The 15,150-nt window shown below is 56.5% G+C and overlaps 3 protein-coding genes across 14 annotated transcripts in view; all 3 read left to right on the top strand.

Moving 5' to 3' along the window:
- TRPM8 (transient receptor potential cation channel subfamily M member 8) overlaps positions 1–5,650 on the top strand; it is an 86,902-nt gene extending 81,252 nt beyond the window's left edge. For 11 of the 12 annotated variants that reach the window (XM_032115315.1, XM_032115314.1, XM_032115313.1 and 8 more), the window contains 4 exons: positions 382–481; positions 1,683–1,716; positions 2,993–3,079; positions 4,679–5,650. In XM_032115315.1, the coding sequence (XP_031971206.1) occupies positions 382–481; positions 1,683–1,716; positions 2,993–3,043 (185 nt within the window). In that variant the 3' untranslated portion in view covers positions 3,044–3,079; positions 4,679–5,650. The remainder of the gene's footprint in view (positions 1–381; positions 482–1,682; positions 1,717–2,992; positions 3,080–4,678) is intronic. The other variant, XR_004241419.1, reaches the window with a different exon arrangement.
- Positions 1–14,030, top strand: part of LOC116446882 — a 781,927-nt gene extending 767,897 nt beyond the window's left edge. Inside the window, exon 14 of the mRNA XM_032115326.1 lies at positions 13,713–14,030. Coding sequence (XP_031971217.1) covers positions 13,713–13,912 — 200 coding nt within the window. The 3' untranslated portion in view covers positions 13,913–14,030. The remainder of the gene's footprint in view (positions 1–13,712) is intronic.
- Positions 8,493–11,948, top strand: LOC116446883. The gene is made up of 8 exons (XM_032115329.1): positions 8,493–8,935; positions 9,175–9,503; positions 9,691–9,839; positions 10,137–10,284; positions 10,529–10,722; positions 10,812–10,949; positions 11,228–11,342; positions 11,515–11,948. Exons 1-8 carry the CDS (start codon positions 8,749–8,751, stop codon positions 11,830–11,832), a joined length of 1,578 nt encoding a protein of 525 aa, XP_031971220.1. The 5' UTR covers positions 8,493–8,748; the 3' UTR covers positions 11,833–11,948.
- Positions 14,031–15,150: the final 1,120 nt, after the last annotated feature.

Genomic DNA, 15,150 nt, shown 5'->3' with positions numbered 1-15,150 from the left:
AACTTGCTGGAATATCCTGTGCTTGTTGAAGCAGAGGCACCTGTGTTAACCAAGACTCAGAAAAATCCAGAAAGATTTTTGGAGCTTGTAAGGTTGGGGGTTTTTAAGGTTTTTGTTTGTTTGTTTGTGTGGGGGTTTTTGGGTTTTATGTTTGCTCGTAGTTTGTATTTTTAAGTGCCTCTGGTTGCCAGGAGCATTTGATGAAAGGCATTGGTGTCACCTCTGTCAGAGCTGTGTCCTGGGTGGGCAGTGGGGCTTCGAGTGCTCAGGATGTGGAGAAGGGAACATTAACCTCTGAATGCACACAACGACCCAGCCTTTTTGCATCTTGGCTTTGGAAAGACAAATTAACTATTTTTTTTCTTCAAATACATTTCCCAGGCTCAAGAAATGAGGACAATGAAATCCTGGCATGGGAAGCTGTCATGAAGGAAAATTACCTTGTCAAAATCAATACAAAAGCAAATGATTCATCAGAAGAGTAAGTCTGCCCTTCTTTGTTTTCATCCTCTTCATTTTCTCTTGAACACTTCTAGTGAAGGCGAGTTTTTAGCAGCTCTAAATGTTTACAAACTAAGGAGTAAGTCAATAAACTCAGCATAAATGTGCTTTTTAGTTCTGAAGCAACACGGTGGTGCTTTTATGTCTGCTGCAGAGAAGAAAATGTCTTCCCGTGGTGTCTTGAGATCTCATCCTGGGAAGCACTGCTACAGCTGACTCTTCTGTAGCATTAGTTGAGGCTGGATATCAGGAAAAAGTTCTTTATGGAAAGGGTTGTCCAGCCCTGGAACAGGCTGCCCAAGGCAGTGGTGGAACCCCCATCTCGGGGCGGGGGTTTAAAAGCCGCGTGGATGTGACGCCTGGGGACACGAGTTAGTGGTGGATTTGGCAGTGCTGGGGGAATGGTTGGACCCAATCTTTTCCAACCTAAAGAATTCTGTGATTATACAGCTAGCAGAGAATGTTTACCATTAGGCTTGGAATATCAGACATTCCCACAGCAGTAATCCAGATGGAGATCTGTACTTAGTAGCATGAGTAGGGAAGACCTCAGAGGAGGGGAGAAGGCTCTTTGGAATCTTGGTATTTGAAGCTGGGAGACTTAGACTTTGATGTTTCTTCGACTGCCAGCTCATGAAAACATTATCTTTGGGATCTGTCTCAGTGTTTTCAGAGTAATAATAGAAGAGAAAAAAGAAACAGAAAGAAAGTAAGGAAACAGAACACTGCTACAGAACCTGCTCTGTATGATTCCTGAACTTTGCTAACTTCCAGCAGCTTGAGTATTTCCCTTAATCAAAGAGAGAGAGCTGATAGGAATGGGCAAGAAAAACCACGCCCTTCCATGTCCGTGGGCACGAACATTGCTGTCCACAAATAAGTGCTGAGGTTAAGACTACCCAGAGACATGTAGCATTGGCTAAGAAGCCAAACAAATACCAAAAACGTCTCTTTGGTACTGGAAGCAAAAGTACCTTGAGAAGAAAAATGGAAGAGCATCCTACTATTAGTAATTAATGGTGTTAGTTCATTTACTTGTAATAAAAATGATGCCAGTCACGTGCAGCCCTGCCTCTGGGGGGAGGATGGGACAGTGGGGGGAGTTGGGGCACGGTAGTTCGCCAAGTTTTCCTTGGTATCCAGACTGATCCCTTTGCTCCATGTTCTCCTTCTGCTTTTAGGATGGTGCATCGATTTAGACAACTGGATGCAAAGGTACTTCTGTCTCAGATTGCTCTGGGGAACGTGATTCTCTGCTAAAGCAGGGGGTGTACCATGGCAAGGAAAATGAGCCTCCCAGAGCCATGTGCAGTCTTTGTTATTGTCACGAGGACCCAATTTAATTGGGATTTTTTATCGTGCTGCTTCAATTCCGTGGTAGGAATGTGTAGGGCACGTAGGGATTAGGACAAGAGGGAATGGTTTTGAATTTTGAGAGCAGGTTTAGATGAGATATTGGGAAGAAATTCTTGGCTTTGAGGGTGGCGAGGCCCTGGCACAGGTTGCCCAGGGAAAGCTGTGGCTGCCCCTGGATTCTTGGAAGTGTCCAAGGCCAGGCTGGACAGGGCTTGGAGCAGCCTGTGTCCCTGCCCACAGCAGGGGTGGGACACAGTGAGCTGTAAGATCCCTTCCAAGCCACGAGAGCTTCATACTGTGCTGGAAAATGAAGCAGAAAGACACTTGATCAGCACTGGAGGAGTGTTTCTCAGTATTGACTGTGGAATGGAACAGAATAAAAGCAATTTCCATCTTAGAGTAAAACTGCATCATTAGGCTGTGTAACAGGCCCATGAAAACACCGATGGGAAGAAGGGGTGTCACACACTGGAAAGGTTCCCTTCCCAAAGGTGTCTGTCAAGTTTAGCTTCTGGTGCTGTAGGCATGGGGTAATTAGGCAATATAAAGCTACCAATCTACCAGAGAGTATGTTCTCAGAATTGTCATACAAATACTCTTTTTATGACTGTGATGCTGAAAAGACATTCACAATGGGTGTTTTTCTGAGGCTTGATTGAATCATACGTATTTGGCCTCTGAAATGGGGAGTGGCTTTGATATGGAGAACAGACTTTTGAGAAGCTCACAGGTGAAAAGACCCACACATGCTTCCAAGTGTTTCGATTGCTGTCAAATAATTTAGATTGCAAAATATAGCTTGCTTCCCAGACTGAAAGGGAAATGGTGAGTGAGTCTGCGGCTCTTGAAACTGAAAGGAGATCTGCTAACCTTGATTCTCTCCTGAAAATTAATATCTCTTGCTTCTCTTTTCTGGTAACTGCTGGTTAACTCACTAAAATACAGAGGCATCAGGGCTTGCTGCATTAATTACCCTGATGAACATGCTAATTGGGAGTGTCCTTTTGAGCACTCCTGTATTTGGTGTGATATTTGGAGAGACAATTACTCATTACTTACGTTACTCATTAGCATTGCTTTCCTTCAGCTAGATGGACTTCACAAAAATAATAACCTCCTTCTTCTTTTTTTTAAGCTCTCTGATTTGAAAGGCCTTCTGAAAGAGATTTCCAGTAAAATTAAATGAGTGCAGCTGAAATCCAAGAGCAGCTACCAGAGCAGGGTAAGCCCTCTTTAAATCCCTTCTCAGCCCTGAAAAAAGTTTACCAGCATTTGTGGTGTTAAATTGGTGTGGCTTTGGAGGAAGAGTTAGTATTAATTGTTGATGCTTGTATTTGTATTGTCTGATATTGGGAAGGAAGGAGACCCAAAGCCTATTCCTCGTTTGTGTTTCTCTTCCTGAAAAGTACCATTTTCCATTTGGGGTTTCTATCAGTTTTTGGCACAGTTTAAAATACCTTATTTTGCTTCTTTGCCTTTCAAAAACTGTGACTAACCCAAGGTTATTTTAGTTGTCTTTGTGCTGGAGGCCCTCTACAAAATGAGGAACTGCTGTGCTGGGTCTTTTGCCCTTGGTACCCTTTTAACTCTAAAGAACAGGCAACCCAAATAGAAAAGACAGAAGTGAGGGCAGGAATAAGGTTTATTTTCCCACTACCCAAGTGGGCCGTTAGGCTGGATTGCTGTAGCCTTCCCGTGTCCTGTACAATACGCTGCAGTGTGAATAGCTGATCCAAAGTTTCTGGTCCAGTTGAGTGTCTGGTCATGAGCTTTGTGTCCTTTTGCCTCCAGTTGTGTGGAAGAATTGGCTTGGAGCCAAAGGTACTGGTGGGATGTGAAAGGCAAACAGAATACAGATGGATGCAGAGAACACAGTCACCCTTAGAGACAGCAGGTTAAGAAGTGTAACTGTTGAGCAAGATAACCTGGAACAACTTGATCAGCCTGGACATTAGGACCTGGCTCCTTCTTCCACAAAGAGGTTTTGTCCAACAGAACTTAAACCTGTGCCAAGCATTCCCCAGTCAGCTGTCTCACCATTTCCCTGGGAGAATTGAATACTCACTTGACCCGAGTTCCATTTAGTCATGAATGACTTGCAACCACCTAATAAAATCTACAAAGATCACCAGTTCCTGGGCTGGTTCTAGGATACCCTGCACTCCAAGTTCCCTAAAGAGTAGACTGTAGAATAGTGGAATTCTGGAGGCCATTTAGTCCAATGTTGCTCTAAGATTGCCAGCTCAGGTCAAAGGGAGCTGCAGTGAGGCTGGAAAAGTGGTTGTAATTAGATACAGTGGCGTAGCCTGGGAAAGGGGACATTGGTTTATAATGGAGCTTGTGGAAAAGACCTCTCATTATAGATAATAGTGCTGTCAAAAGAATCCTAAAATCCCAGAATGGTTTGGGTTGGAAGGGACCTTAAAGCTCACCTAGTTCCACTCTCTGCCATGGGCAGGGACACCTTCCACTAGACCAGGTTGCTCCAAGCCCCATCCAGTCTGCCCTTGGACACTGCCAGGGATCCAGGGGCAGCCACAGCTGCTCTGGGCACCCTGTGCCAGGGCCTCAGCACCCTCTCAGGGAAGATGGCCCTTACAGGTGCTTTTCATGCAGGTGTTTCTTTTGCTTTTGCTTCTGACGGTGTCTCTGCTCCTCCAGCAAAACGCTGTGTGCTGGATCAGTGCTGCAAAGTGCTCCTGGAGCCCAAGAGTTGCAACAAGGCATCCAGTCACCTGAGCTCATGTTGTGAGGATGAAAGCAAAGCCTTGAGGTGGGCTGGGAGCTCTCTATTCTCCAATTCTTTCTGTTACTCACACAGGTACCAATTCATGAAGAAAATTGCTCGGAGCTGGCAGTAACCCCCAAGCAGACGGTAACGGAGGCACCAGTGTGTCAGTGTCTCAGCAGGAATCAGCAGGATTTGCTTGCTACTTTGATTTTTGTTGATCAAACAGCCCTTTCTGCTTGTTGCAAGGTGGTGGTGAAACAGGAGATGACTGCTTATCTCTGGCAGGATTCCCACGTTACCCAAACTCTTCTTCTTTTCATCTGCCCTAATGTCCAGTGGCAGCAATTAGTCCCTGTAAGCTGCTGTTGCAAAGCACTCCTATTTCCAAGAGTTCTGCTGCTGTTGCCAAAATCCCTTTGCTTTTCCATTTCACTCAAAGGGGCCCATGCATGGGTTTCCTTCAGGCACTAATTGCTTGTCTGAGTGAATCCATCTCCCTTCCCATTCCGTCCTGTAGTAGCCAGATCGCGCTCGTTCCTTGCGCGGGCTGTCTGTCAGACCTGCTGAGGTCTGGAATGCTGGCGTGCCAGAATGCTGTGGATTTCGGAATCATCCCCCCAGGAAAGCCCTTGGTCCAACCCTGCATCCTTATTTCAGACTCTACATGACCACTGTGGACTTGTTGCCACTCTACCTGGAACCGTGCAGCAGCTCAACTATTAACAGCCCTGCATGGGAGAGACTTGAATTCATCTAGGAAGTGTTGCCAAAGGCCTTGTGTGCAATCCTTGCTGGTTTCTTTAGTGATAATTTGTATCCTGGGAATGCTGAAATTCATTTGACTTTCCCAACGTCTGTCTGCTGATGTGTTTGCATTTGGAAATGGAGAAGATATTGCTGGAAGCTTTAAATAGTGCAATGCTTGATATGGTGAGGTGACTCTTTGTGCTGTCTAAGGTAGCAGCTGAATTTTGTCACACTTTCTGTGGTATAACTTGAGGGCACAGCCAACTGAAGGCACTACAGATGTCATTTATTTACATGGTAAAGCATTGTATCAGTCTTCGTTCCCAGTGTCTAGGAATCATGGAATCATACTCTCCAGAGCTGAAAGGACCCACACAAGGATCACTGATCCAGCCCCTGGCCCTGCACAGACCCCCCACCAGTCCCAGCCTGGGCATCCCTGGCAGCGCTGCCCAAACGCTCCTGGAGCTCTGGCAGCCTCGGGGCCGTGCCCATTCCCTGGGGAGCCTGGGCAGTGCCCAGCACCCTCTGGGGGAAGAGCCTTTCCCTGCTCTCCAACCTAACCCTGCCCTGGCACAGCTCCAGCCGTTCCCTGGGTGCTGTCCCTGTCGCAGAGAGCAGAGATAGGAGCTGTCCCTCGGGAGGAAAATGCAGGCCATGATCAGGTCCCCTCTCTGTCTCATCCTCCTCCTCCTCCTCTCCAAGCTGAACAAGCACACTGACCTCAGCTGTTCCTCATACAGCTTCCCCTCTTGTCCCTTCATCATTTTCATGCTCTTCTTTGGATACTCTCTGCTAGCTTTAAATCCTTATGATAATATCAGAGAGGTTGCTGCTCTTTTCTCACTGCATGGCATGACCCAACTGTACTGTATGCTGTGCATGACATGATCCTGGGGGATCCAGCACTACCAATAGCAGTGGTAATAGTTTACAGGTGGAAGTATTTGTGTTTTCCTGCTGAAAAGTTGAAGGAAAGGAGCTGGGCTTTCATTGATTCACATGCCAGTTACCTTGCATCATAAATTCTTGAGCTAAGTTTCCTTTACAGAAGTTATTTTCCCATATCACTCATAGGTATTTGATGTGAAAATTGTGCTTTTAGTTCACTCCTTCCCTATATAAAACCTGCTGTGTGATTGCCCATAGCTCTAGAGATCTGTTCTCTTGTAAATGTGTGAATGTAACTGTGAAACAATGTTCTGTAAGGACTAAATTCTGAAGTCAGTGCGTGTCCACTGCTGCACCCAGGGGTGCCAGCCTGCGCCCCACACGCTGCTCCCTTCCCGGGGCCGCACAGGCTCTTCTCCAGGCTCCTCTGGCCCCGAGCCGGGTGCCCATGGAGCCCGGGCCCCGCTGGGCCGTGGCGCGGGGCGGCACCGCGGCTCCCCGGGCAGGGGAGGCCAGGGCTCGGCGCAGGGAGAGCCCGGCCCAGGGGCTGAGCCCGCGCCAACCCTTCCCTCCTGGCGCTCTCTGCAGCTGGCAGAGGACAGGAGCCGAGCGGCCAGACACCTGTACCAGGCCATCGAGTACCTGGCGAGCCTGCAGGAGTCCCTGTGCGAGGCGGCCACCAGGTTCATGGGTGAGCCACGAGCCCGGGGCCCCTCCCCGCCCTGGCTGCTGCCCCGGCAGCGGGCCCTGGGGCTGTGGAGCCCTGACTCCTCCATCGCCCAGTATTTGGTGTCAACACCTTCAAGGAGCGAAAAGGGAGCCCTGCTGGGGCACGGCCCCTGGCTGCTGCCAAGAAGGGGCAGTGGGCAGAGGCAGGGCTGGCGGCCAGCCCGGGCCCCCACGGCTGCCCAGGCCACGGAGCTGTGACCGAGGCCCCTCAACACAGAGCTCTGGGCCCGCACAGCTGCTGCCACCATGGGGAGGGCGGCGATGTCTCCTCGAGCCGGGCTGCCGAGTCAGTGCTGCCAAAGTGGCTCTGGACACCACAGAAACAGCAGCAGAGTCCGTACGGCAATGTGCACAAAAAGAGCAAGTCTGCTTCTAGCACTTTCCTTGACTGCACCTTCCAGGTGGTGGCCATTATCAGAGATACAGAATCTTTTGTTCTCCAAGAGTTATCCCTGTCCTCTGCATGTTCCCAATGCACTGCATAGCACTTGTTGACCTCAGCTGGACACATAGCAAACGCTGCAATAAACTTAGGATTCTGCTGCTTTTTTTTTTTTTGAGAATGCAAGAAAGACAGTCAGGAAAGTACAAAGAAACTTCACAGTGTCTCTTTGTAATCTCATCATCCTCTGAACCTCAGCAGCTCTTGGTGTTTTTGTGCTACTGCTAATCCCTTGCATGAAAAACTTCACTCCAGGAAGTAGCAACATGATCTGACAGATAGCATGCATTGCCAACAGCCCCCTGCAGGAAGGAGCACAGACCCCAGTGCACCTTGGCTTTGGCTGCCCTCTGGCACAGAAGCCCCCCGGGGGCACAGGTCTCTGGGGCAGGAGACGGGCACCAGCGCTGCCAGGGCTCGGGGGGTGGCAGGTCTGCTTCGGAGGGGACTCTGCCACACCTGCTGATTTCAGCGCTCCCCCGGCCCCAGGGCTCAGAGCAGCATTCGTGCCCTGGCCCACACGTTCCTTGTCTGTGTCACAGCCCCTGCTTTAGGATGGCCACCGGCCGGGACGTGTCCCAAGGAGGCCGTGCCAGCTTCTGTGGAAGACCCCGAGCCCTTCCCGCGGCGGCTGCGGCGGCAGCCGTGGGGGCTCCTGGTGCTGCCCTGAGCCCGCAGAGCAGGGGAGCGCTTGCTTATGGCTGGAGCCGATGCTAAAGTTCCTGTTGGGCTGCCTTAGACACTTGGGACAAGGGATTCCTTCCAACCTGGGCCACTTGGGCTGGGCTGGGGGCGGCCCCAGGGCAGGTGGCAGTGTGTGCAAGGGCCCTTTGTGACACGGTGCAGCATGGCCACCGTGGGGTGGAACGGGACAGGGTGTCCCAGGGCCCTTTGTGACACGTGCTGACATCGGGGCTGGCGGCGACGCGGCCACGCCACAGTGCTCGGAGCACACGACGGGACAGGACGGGACAGAGCGGTGCCGTGAGGAGCCCCCGCACAGCGCACGCTTTCCTTGCCGACCCGGAGCTTTTCCGAAGCGTTATTCCTGCAGGTGACCTCGAGGCCAGACCACGGGACTTGGCGACCTGTGGCCTTCCCGAGGCTTCTCTGCAGGTGCCCTCGAGGGCAGACCGTGGGATTTGGTGCCCCAGAGCTTTTCTGAGGCACCTCCCATCCCTGTGGCCGGTGCCCTCAAGGCAAGACCGTTGGCTTTGCTGACCACTATCCTTGACGAGGAGTCTCCTGTCATTGTAGCAGGAGCCCTTGAGAACACAGTGCAGGACCTGCTGTCCTGTGGCATTCCCAAAACTTCTGTCTTGCGGGTGCCTTCAAGGCACGACTGCGGAACATGATGAGTCAGAGCTCTTCTGAGATCTCTCTCCAGGAAGTCACCTTAAATCCCATTGGTGACATGGAGCAGAGACCCCCAACCGTGCCCAAGCTGGCCTGGGTGAAGGAGGAGGAGGAAGAAGGCCCTGGAGCTGCCCCAGAAGAGCAGCCTGCAGAGGTGGAGCAGTTCCAGCTGCCGCAGGAGGGTGAGTGGCAGAGCTGGGCCACAGGGCTGCTGCCTGCAGACAGCTTGGCCCAATCCCATCCCATCACGTCCCATCCCCTGGGGACATGCCCATGGACAGGACAGAAGAGGGGCTGCAGCAGCCGTGCTCCATCCCCTGGGCATCCCGGGGCTGTCCCTGTCTGGGCAGCGCAGGGCTGGGCTGCGTTCTCCGGCCTCTCCTGCAGCCCCTCAGCTCTGGCTGCGCCCGCTCTTTGCCAGATGCAGCCCTGGACCGGACACAAGAGCAGGACGGTGCCCACGGCCGCTTCCGCAGAGCAGCGCAGGTACCTGCAGCCATCCCCACCTGGGCTGGGCCTGCTGTCGCTGCTCAGCCGAGCACCGCCCTTGGAGCACCCCATGGAACATCCCTCTCCTCCCTGTCCTTTGTTCTCCTGCTGGTGACTTGCAAATTCATCGAGTGCGTTTGGCAGGAAGAGACCAGCATCATGGGCACTGGGTCCATGGAAAACTGTGACGTCTACAGCACCGACACCAGTGCTGCCATGCTGGATTTGCTTGTGCAGAGGAGTGTCTCTGTTGCAAAGCAAGTAAGCAGCCTGTGGCCGTGATTCTTTTCCCCCAGGAATGGTTTGGCCCCCCAAGCTGTGCCTGCTGGTCACTCACCGCAAGCCTTTGTGTCCATCGCAGTGTAGTGGGAAGGGCAGCACTTCTCTGGGGAAGCCGGGGACATTACTCCCTCTGGCAGCTTTCCAACTCTCCCCGTGCCTTCTCCAGGTGCCCGCCATGGTCAGGGACATCCACCAGTGGCTCATGGCCAATGAGTCTGGTGAGCAGAGTCTGGACAGGACCCTGCTGGAGCTGGCTGAGGCACACCCAGCCGATGTGGGGATAACTCTGCTGCGTGTGGCCCCATCATGTGACAGGTATGGGGCCCACCTGCCCACAGGGCTCACCAGCCCATCACCCTGCGGAGCCTGTCCCAGGTGTCTGACAAACAGAGAGTCCAGGGCCCTCTGGCTCCTCCATTTCCCAGCTCTGGCATGTCAGCCCCCGAGCCTGCTTCCATGCTCCCTCCCTCAGGCTCCCTCAGGGGCCAGTTCCTACAGGGATGGGCTGCCTGGGTGCTGCCGGCGAGGGGCGGTGGGCTCAGGTCCCCGCTGCTGCCCAGGCCACGGTGCTGTGGCCGAGACCGCCCCTGAGACAGAGCTCTGACCCCACAGAGCTGCTACGACCATGTGGAAGACCATCATGTCCTCGCCCATGACTGCGGAGCCGGCGCTGCTGCTGCTCCTCGATGTGCTGGGGAGCTGGCCAGAGCACAGCACGCGCACCTCCGACGGGGACAACACAGATGTCTTTGCCCTGGCTGTGAGTTTCTGGAACCGGCCTTTGCTCGCCCCCAGGTGGCCGCTCCAGCAGCTCCCCATCCTCCTTCGCCCACTGCGTCTCCCTGCCTCAGGCGCTGGGCTGAAACCTGGGCTAGGGGCAGGTTCAGGGACACCAGGCCCGGTGCTCCCCCTGCGTCTCCCCTGGCCTCCCCTTCCACGCTCGGGCCCTGCCACATGGACACCTCAGCAGTGAGCGCTGTCTCGAGGTGGTTTGTCCTTTGCAGGCAACTGTGGTGATGTGGAAGATCCTCCAGGTGTCCTGTTGCCCACGTGTAGTGACACCCAGGGTGTTTTTTCCCCGCCTCTTTGTGCATCTGCTCTCCCAAGTGTTCTTCAGTACAGTGGAGATGACAGAGAAGGTCGATGACTTGTGGAGACTATGCCAGGAGGAACACGACCTTCCCACCGAGCCCAGCAGGTGCTCCATGCCAGTCCTCCTGTCCCTGCCATGTCCCCGGGGCAGGAGCCAGTGCCCACAACATGACCTGGGCTTTACTCTGCACACAGGTTTGCAGTGCAGACCTTGAAGGTTCTGCTCTGCCGACTGGAGTATGAGCATGTGGTGGTGGCAGTGCAATGCAAGCGTGGCTGGGATGCGCTGCTCTGTGCTGACACCCACCCCTATGCCGTGGCTCTGCTGGCCAGGTGAGAGCCCCTACTCCCCGCTGCCCCGACATTTGTGCCCTGTGCCTGGGGTGCCCCCCACAGTCCCCGTGGTCGTGGGCCAGAGGGTCTTGTCACCGAGGGACGGCTGAGCTGACCAGGAAAGGCTGGGAGAGGAGGGTGCCCAGGAGCAGCCGCCTTCCAGAGGGCCCAAGTCCCCTGGCAGGGTGGTGGGGAAAGAAAGACGAGACCTCTGTGAGTCAGTCCTGGGAGAGGTTTCCCCCCCGGCTCAGGCTCTTGGTTCCTTTTTCCACTTGCAGGGAGATGCACTGTGCATCCATACCCTTTTGTTCCCGGATCGCACGCCACCTCCTTGAGCTGCTCAGCAGGGTGGAGCCAAAGTGGGATCTGCCTGCCCTGGTGTTCCTTGTGGAGGTGAGCCCGACAGCCAGCGCTGCCTCGCTGAGCTGCCTCCCAGCTCTCTGCCCTCTCGCAGCCACAGCTGCCTGGGACGGTGCCCGCGCCCTGCGCTGCTGCCTGGGCCCAGCCCTGGGCGGTTCTGGGCTCCTGCCGGCCGGCTCCCCTGTCACTGCCCTGTGCCTTTCAGGTGCTCGAGTGCCTGGACTTGAGGGAATGTGGTGGCAGTGTTGTGGAGGTCTCCTCAAAATACCTGCAGAGCGAGCGCAGACAGATGCGTCGCCTGGCACTCAGGGCCCTCCTCGTGCTCAGGGACGATCCCTCAGTGGTGAGAAGGGGGCAGCGGCTGAAGCTGCGCTGGCACCGTGGGGCTGGGGAATGCAGTCCCTTGGGCTTGGCTGGGCTTTGGGCGCTGAGGCAGCTGCTCCCAGCTCTCCTGCCTCCCGGCTCAGCTGCCCGAGTGCTTCGGACAGGCCTTTGGCCACTGGGCCCTGCGGCAGCAGGGTGAGGCTGCACAGCCTTGTGTTCCACACAGGCCGAAAGAACGTGGAGCCTGACTGAAAGCCTTGTGGAGCTCCTGTGGGAAAGTGCCAGCGACATGGTTGGGATGAGCATCATTGTACTCAGCAGTCTGCTTACGTATAATGGCGCCCCAATACCACACCCCATCGCCCTGCAGCTGGCTGAGGCACTGCTGCCACTCTTTGAGAACGTAAGGCTCGGTGTCCTCAGCCATGGCCACTGGGTGCCTCCCGGACACTTGGTGCCCTGGGGATTTTCAGGCCTGTGCCCTGGTGGGCCTGGAGCAGCAGATACTGAGGTCTTCCTTTCTTTTCTCACAGGATGATAGCCAGGTGCAGCTGCTGTCCATGTCTTTCTTCCGGACTTTGATGTCTCTTGTGGCAGAAGAAGGAGAAAAGCCTCTGAAGACACAAGTGTGCAGGAGTCTGGTCCCGCTCTTCTTCCACTGCCATGATGAGAACCGGAATGTGGCAGAAGTGAGGACTTGTGGGCTGCCGGGGTCCCCCTGGGAGGGGGCTCAGCTGCCTCCTGCCCTGGCGCCACACGGGCTGCAGCCTCCTCCTGGCCTTGGCACAGGGACGCGGGTCCTGTGCCCTGGGCTGTGGTGCCATCTCTGGGTCTCTGCTGCTCTCCAGGCTTCTTGGGCAACGCTGCTTCGTGCGACTGAGTTCCTGAAGAGGAGAGATCTCACAAAGCGCGTGGAGAAACAGAAACTGTGGATGTTCGCCAAGTGCCTGGTAAGGATGGCCTGGAAGCCCAAGTCACAGCCTGGAGAAGCCCCCTGCTCGTCGTGCTCAGTGTGTGGCGCTGGCAGCTGTGCCTCTGCCCACTGCTGCACCCAGGGGTGCCAGCCTGCGCCCCACACGCTGCTCCCTTCCCGGGGCCGCACAGGCTCTTCTCCAGGCTCCTCTGGCCCCGAGCCGGGTGCCCATGGAGCCCGGGCCCCGCTGGGCCGTGGCGCAGGGCAGCACCGCGGCTCCCCGGGCAGCAGGCGGCCCTCGGCCCCCTCCAGAGCCCGGCGACAGCGGCTGCTGGCCGGGCCTCGGGGCCGTGCGGGCAGGGGAGGCCAGGGCTGGGCGCAGGGAGCGCCTGGCCAAGGGGCTGAGCCCGCGCCAACCCTTCCCTCCTGGCGCTCTCTGCAGCTGGCAGAGGACAGGAGCCGAGTGGCCAGGCACCTGTACCAGGCCATCAACTACGTGGACAGCCCGCAGGAGTCCCTGCGAGGGGCGGCCGTCAGGTTCATGGGTGAGCCACGAGCCCGGGGCCCCTCCCCGCCCCGCCGCAGCTCGGCCCCAGCCCCGGCTGCTGCCCCGGCAGCGGGATCCGGGCCCGGGGCCGTGGAGCCCCGCCTGCCCTCGGGGCCGCTGCCGCCCTCCCGCAGCCGTGCCCTCGGGCGTCAGGATGCGGCAAGGGCCCGGGCTGAGCCCTGCCGGGGGAGGAGAGCGTGTGGCCACGGGGCTGGCAGCGCCGCTGCGAGGGAGCTGTGCTGCTGGGGCCGTGACCGCCTCTGTGTTCCCAGAGATCGCTGCACGGCGCTTGAGGAGGCAATCGTCAGATTTCCGCTTCATCTGGTTAGGTGAGTGAGGGCAGCAAGGCATCACCGGGGCTTTTCAGAGCGAGCTGCAATCCCTGCCCCGGCTGCGGAGGGCTCTGCTCCCTGTGCAGACGAGGGGCGGTGTGCACAGAGCACAGAGAGCTTTCAGGGGCAGGTGGGGGATTCGTGGCCAGCACCTTCGGGCTGATCCCGTTGGTCCCTCCTCCCTCCTGGCCATGGCAAGAGCGGGCTGGGATGGCCCTGGCAGGGGGCTCTCCTCGGGTCCCTGCAGATCTGGGATCTGACCACGGCTCTCTTCCTCTCTCTTCCAGCCCTTGAACATATGAGGAGAGACGTGAGCCCTGCCATCAGAAGCCTGGCTCTGCAAACACTGTTTGCCCTTGGCATAGCGGACACCGGTCCATACCCCCTAGTCCAGAGGCTGCAAGATCAGCTCCGCAGGGCAGGGGAGACACGGCCTCGTCTGCCGGGCCTTGGCTGCCTGCGCTTCTGGAGTTCTGTGTGGAGGTGATCTGGGAGGCTCTGTCTGCTGGTCCCACCTGAGCCAGCAAGGATTTTCCTTTTCTTTAGGATTGCTCTTTTTTCTTTTCATTTTTCTTTAGTATGTGAATATAGAATGTGTTATAATACACAGACTCCCAGGAGCTTTCTTTTGGTGCCCAGTGTCTGCAGGGCACAGGGGAAGAGGAGAAAAAGGGTGCTTGTGCTCAACAAGTCCCCCGGGAGTGCAGCGTGGAAGGGAAAATGGCCATAAGCCCTTTGGCCTTTGGTGGCTGTGCTGAAGCCTTAGCGCTGCCGACAGAGCGGGTGGGCAGGAGGGGCCAGAGCTGCAGGGATCCCTGCGAGGCTGGTGCCTGGAGATGGCCCCAAGCCCTGTACCCGGCAGGAGCCGCCATCTGTGTCCTCCTGCCCATGTGTTGCTGCCTGGGTTGCTGAGGGCTCCGAGGTGCCTCTTGCTCCGGCTCCTCTGGAGCTCCCTCGGGGCTGCGCTGCTGCCGGGCAGCTTGGCCGGGCTGGGGGAGAGCCTGAGGGGCCGGGGCGGTGGGAGGCCGTGAAGGGATGAGGTGCTGCGGAGTCCCTGACGGGACAAGGCAGTGGGAAGGCACGAGGGGGATGTGTGAGGGGGTGGGTGGCAGGAGGCTCCGAGGGGACAGGAGGCCGGGGTGGTGGGAAGGCCTGAGGAATTGGGGGTCAGAGGCCCCCAGGCAGCCGCCTCGTTCCTGCCGCCCGGCTGCTCTGGCGCTTTCCCAAAGCGTCTCCCAGGCCTGCGGCAGAAGCCCTGGAGGCCGGGCCTCGGCAGGAGGGTGGGGGCAGCCCCGAGGTGCTGAGGCTGGGCTGGCTGCGGACAAGGAGGGCAGGGGGCCCTGCTGGGGCACGGCCCCTGGCTGCTGCCAAGAAGGGGCAGTGGGCAGAGGCAGGGCTGGCGGCCAGCCCGGGCCCCCGCGGCTGCCCAGGCCACGGAGCTGTGACCGAGGCCCCCCTGACACAGAGCTCTGGGCCCGCACAGCTGCTGCCACCATGGGGAGGGCGGCGATGTCTCCTCGAGCAGGGCTGCCGAGTCAGTGCTGCCAAAGCGGCTCTGGACACCACAGAAACAGCAGCAGAGTGTGCGCAGGAACAGCAGGAGCCCCAATGCCGGCACCAGCTCAACAAGGCATCCGCACCAGCCGGGACGCCAGACGGGGGGTTACTGTGGGCACAGCTGCACGTGGCTTGGCAAAAGGCTCCAGCAGAATTGGCCACAATGGC

This window comes from Corvus moneduloides, chromosome 7 (assembly GCF_009650955.1).
Source record: "Corvus moneduloides isolate bCorMon1 chromosome 7, bCorMon1.pri, whole genome shotgun sequence".
Lineage (NCBI taxonomy): Eukaryota > Metazoa > Chordata > Aves > Passeriformes > Corvidae > Corvus > Corvus moneduloides.
Note: the sequence above shows the minus strand (reverse complement) of the source record. Positions and strands in the feature narration are given on the sequence as shown.

Coding starts and splice junctions, on each gene's coding strand:
- LOC116446883 (XM_032115329.1), top strand. CDS start 8,749: ATGATGAGTCAGAGCTCTTCTGAGATCTCTCTCCAGGAAGTCACCTTA. Junction 10,285..10,528: donor CAGATGTCTTTGCCCTGGCT/GTGAGTTTCTGG, acceptor TGTCCTTTGCAG/GCAACTGTGGTGATGTGGAA. Junction 10,723..10,811: donor CTTCCCACCGAGCCCAGCAG/GTGCTCCATGCC, acceptor CTCTGCACACAG/GTTTGCAGTGCAGACCTTGA.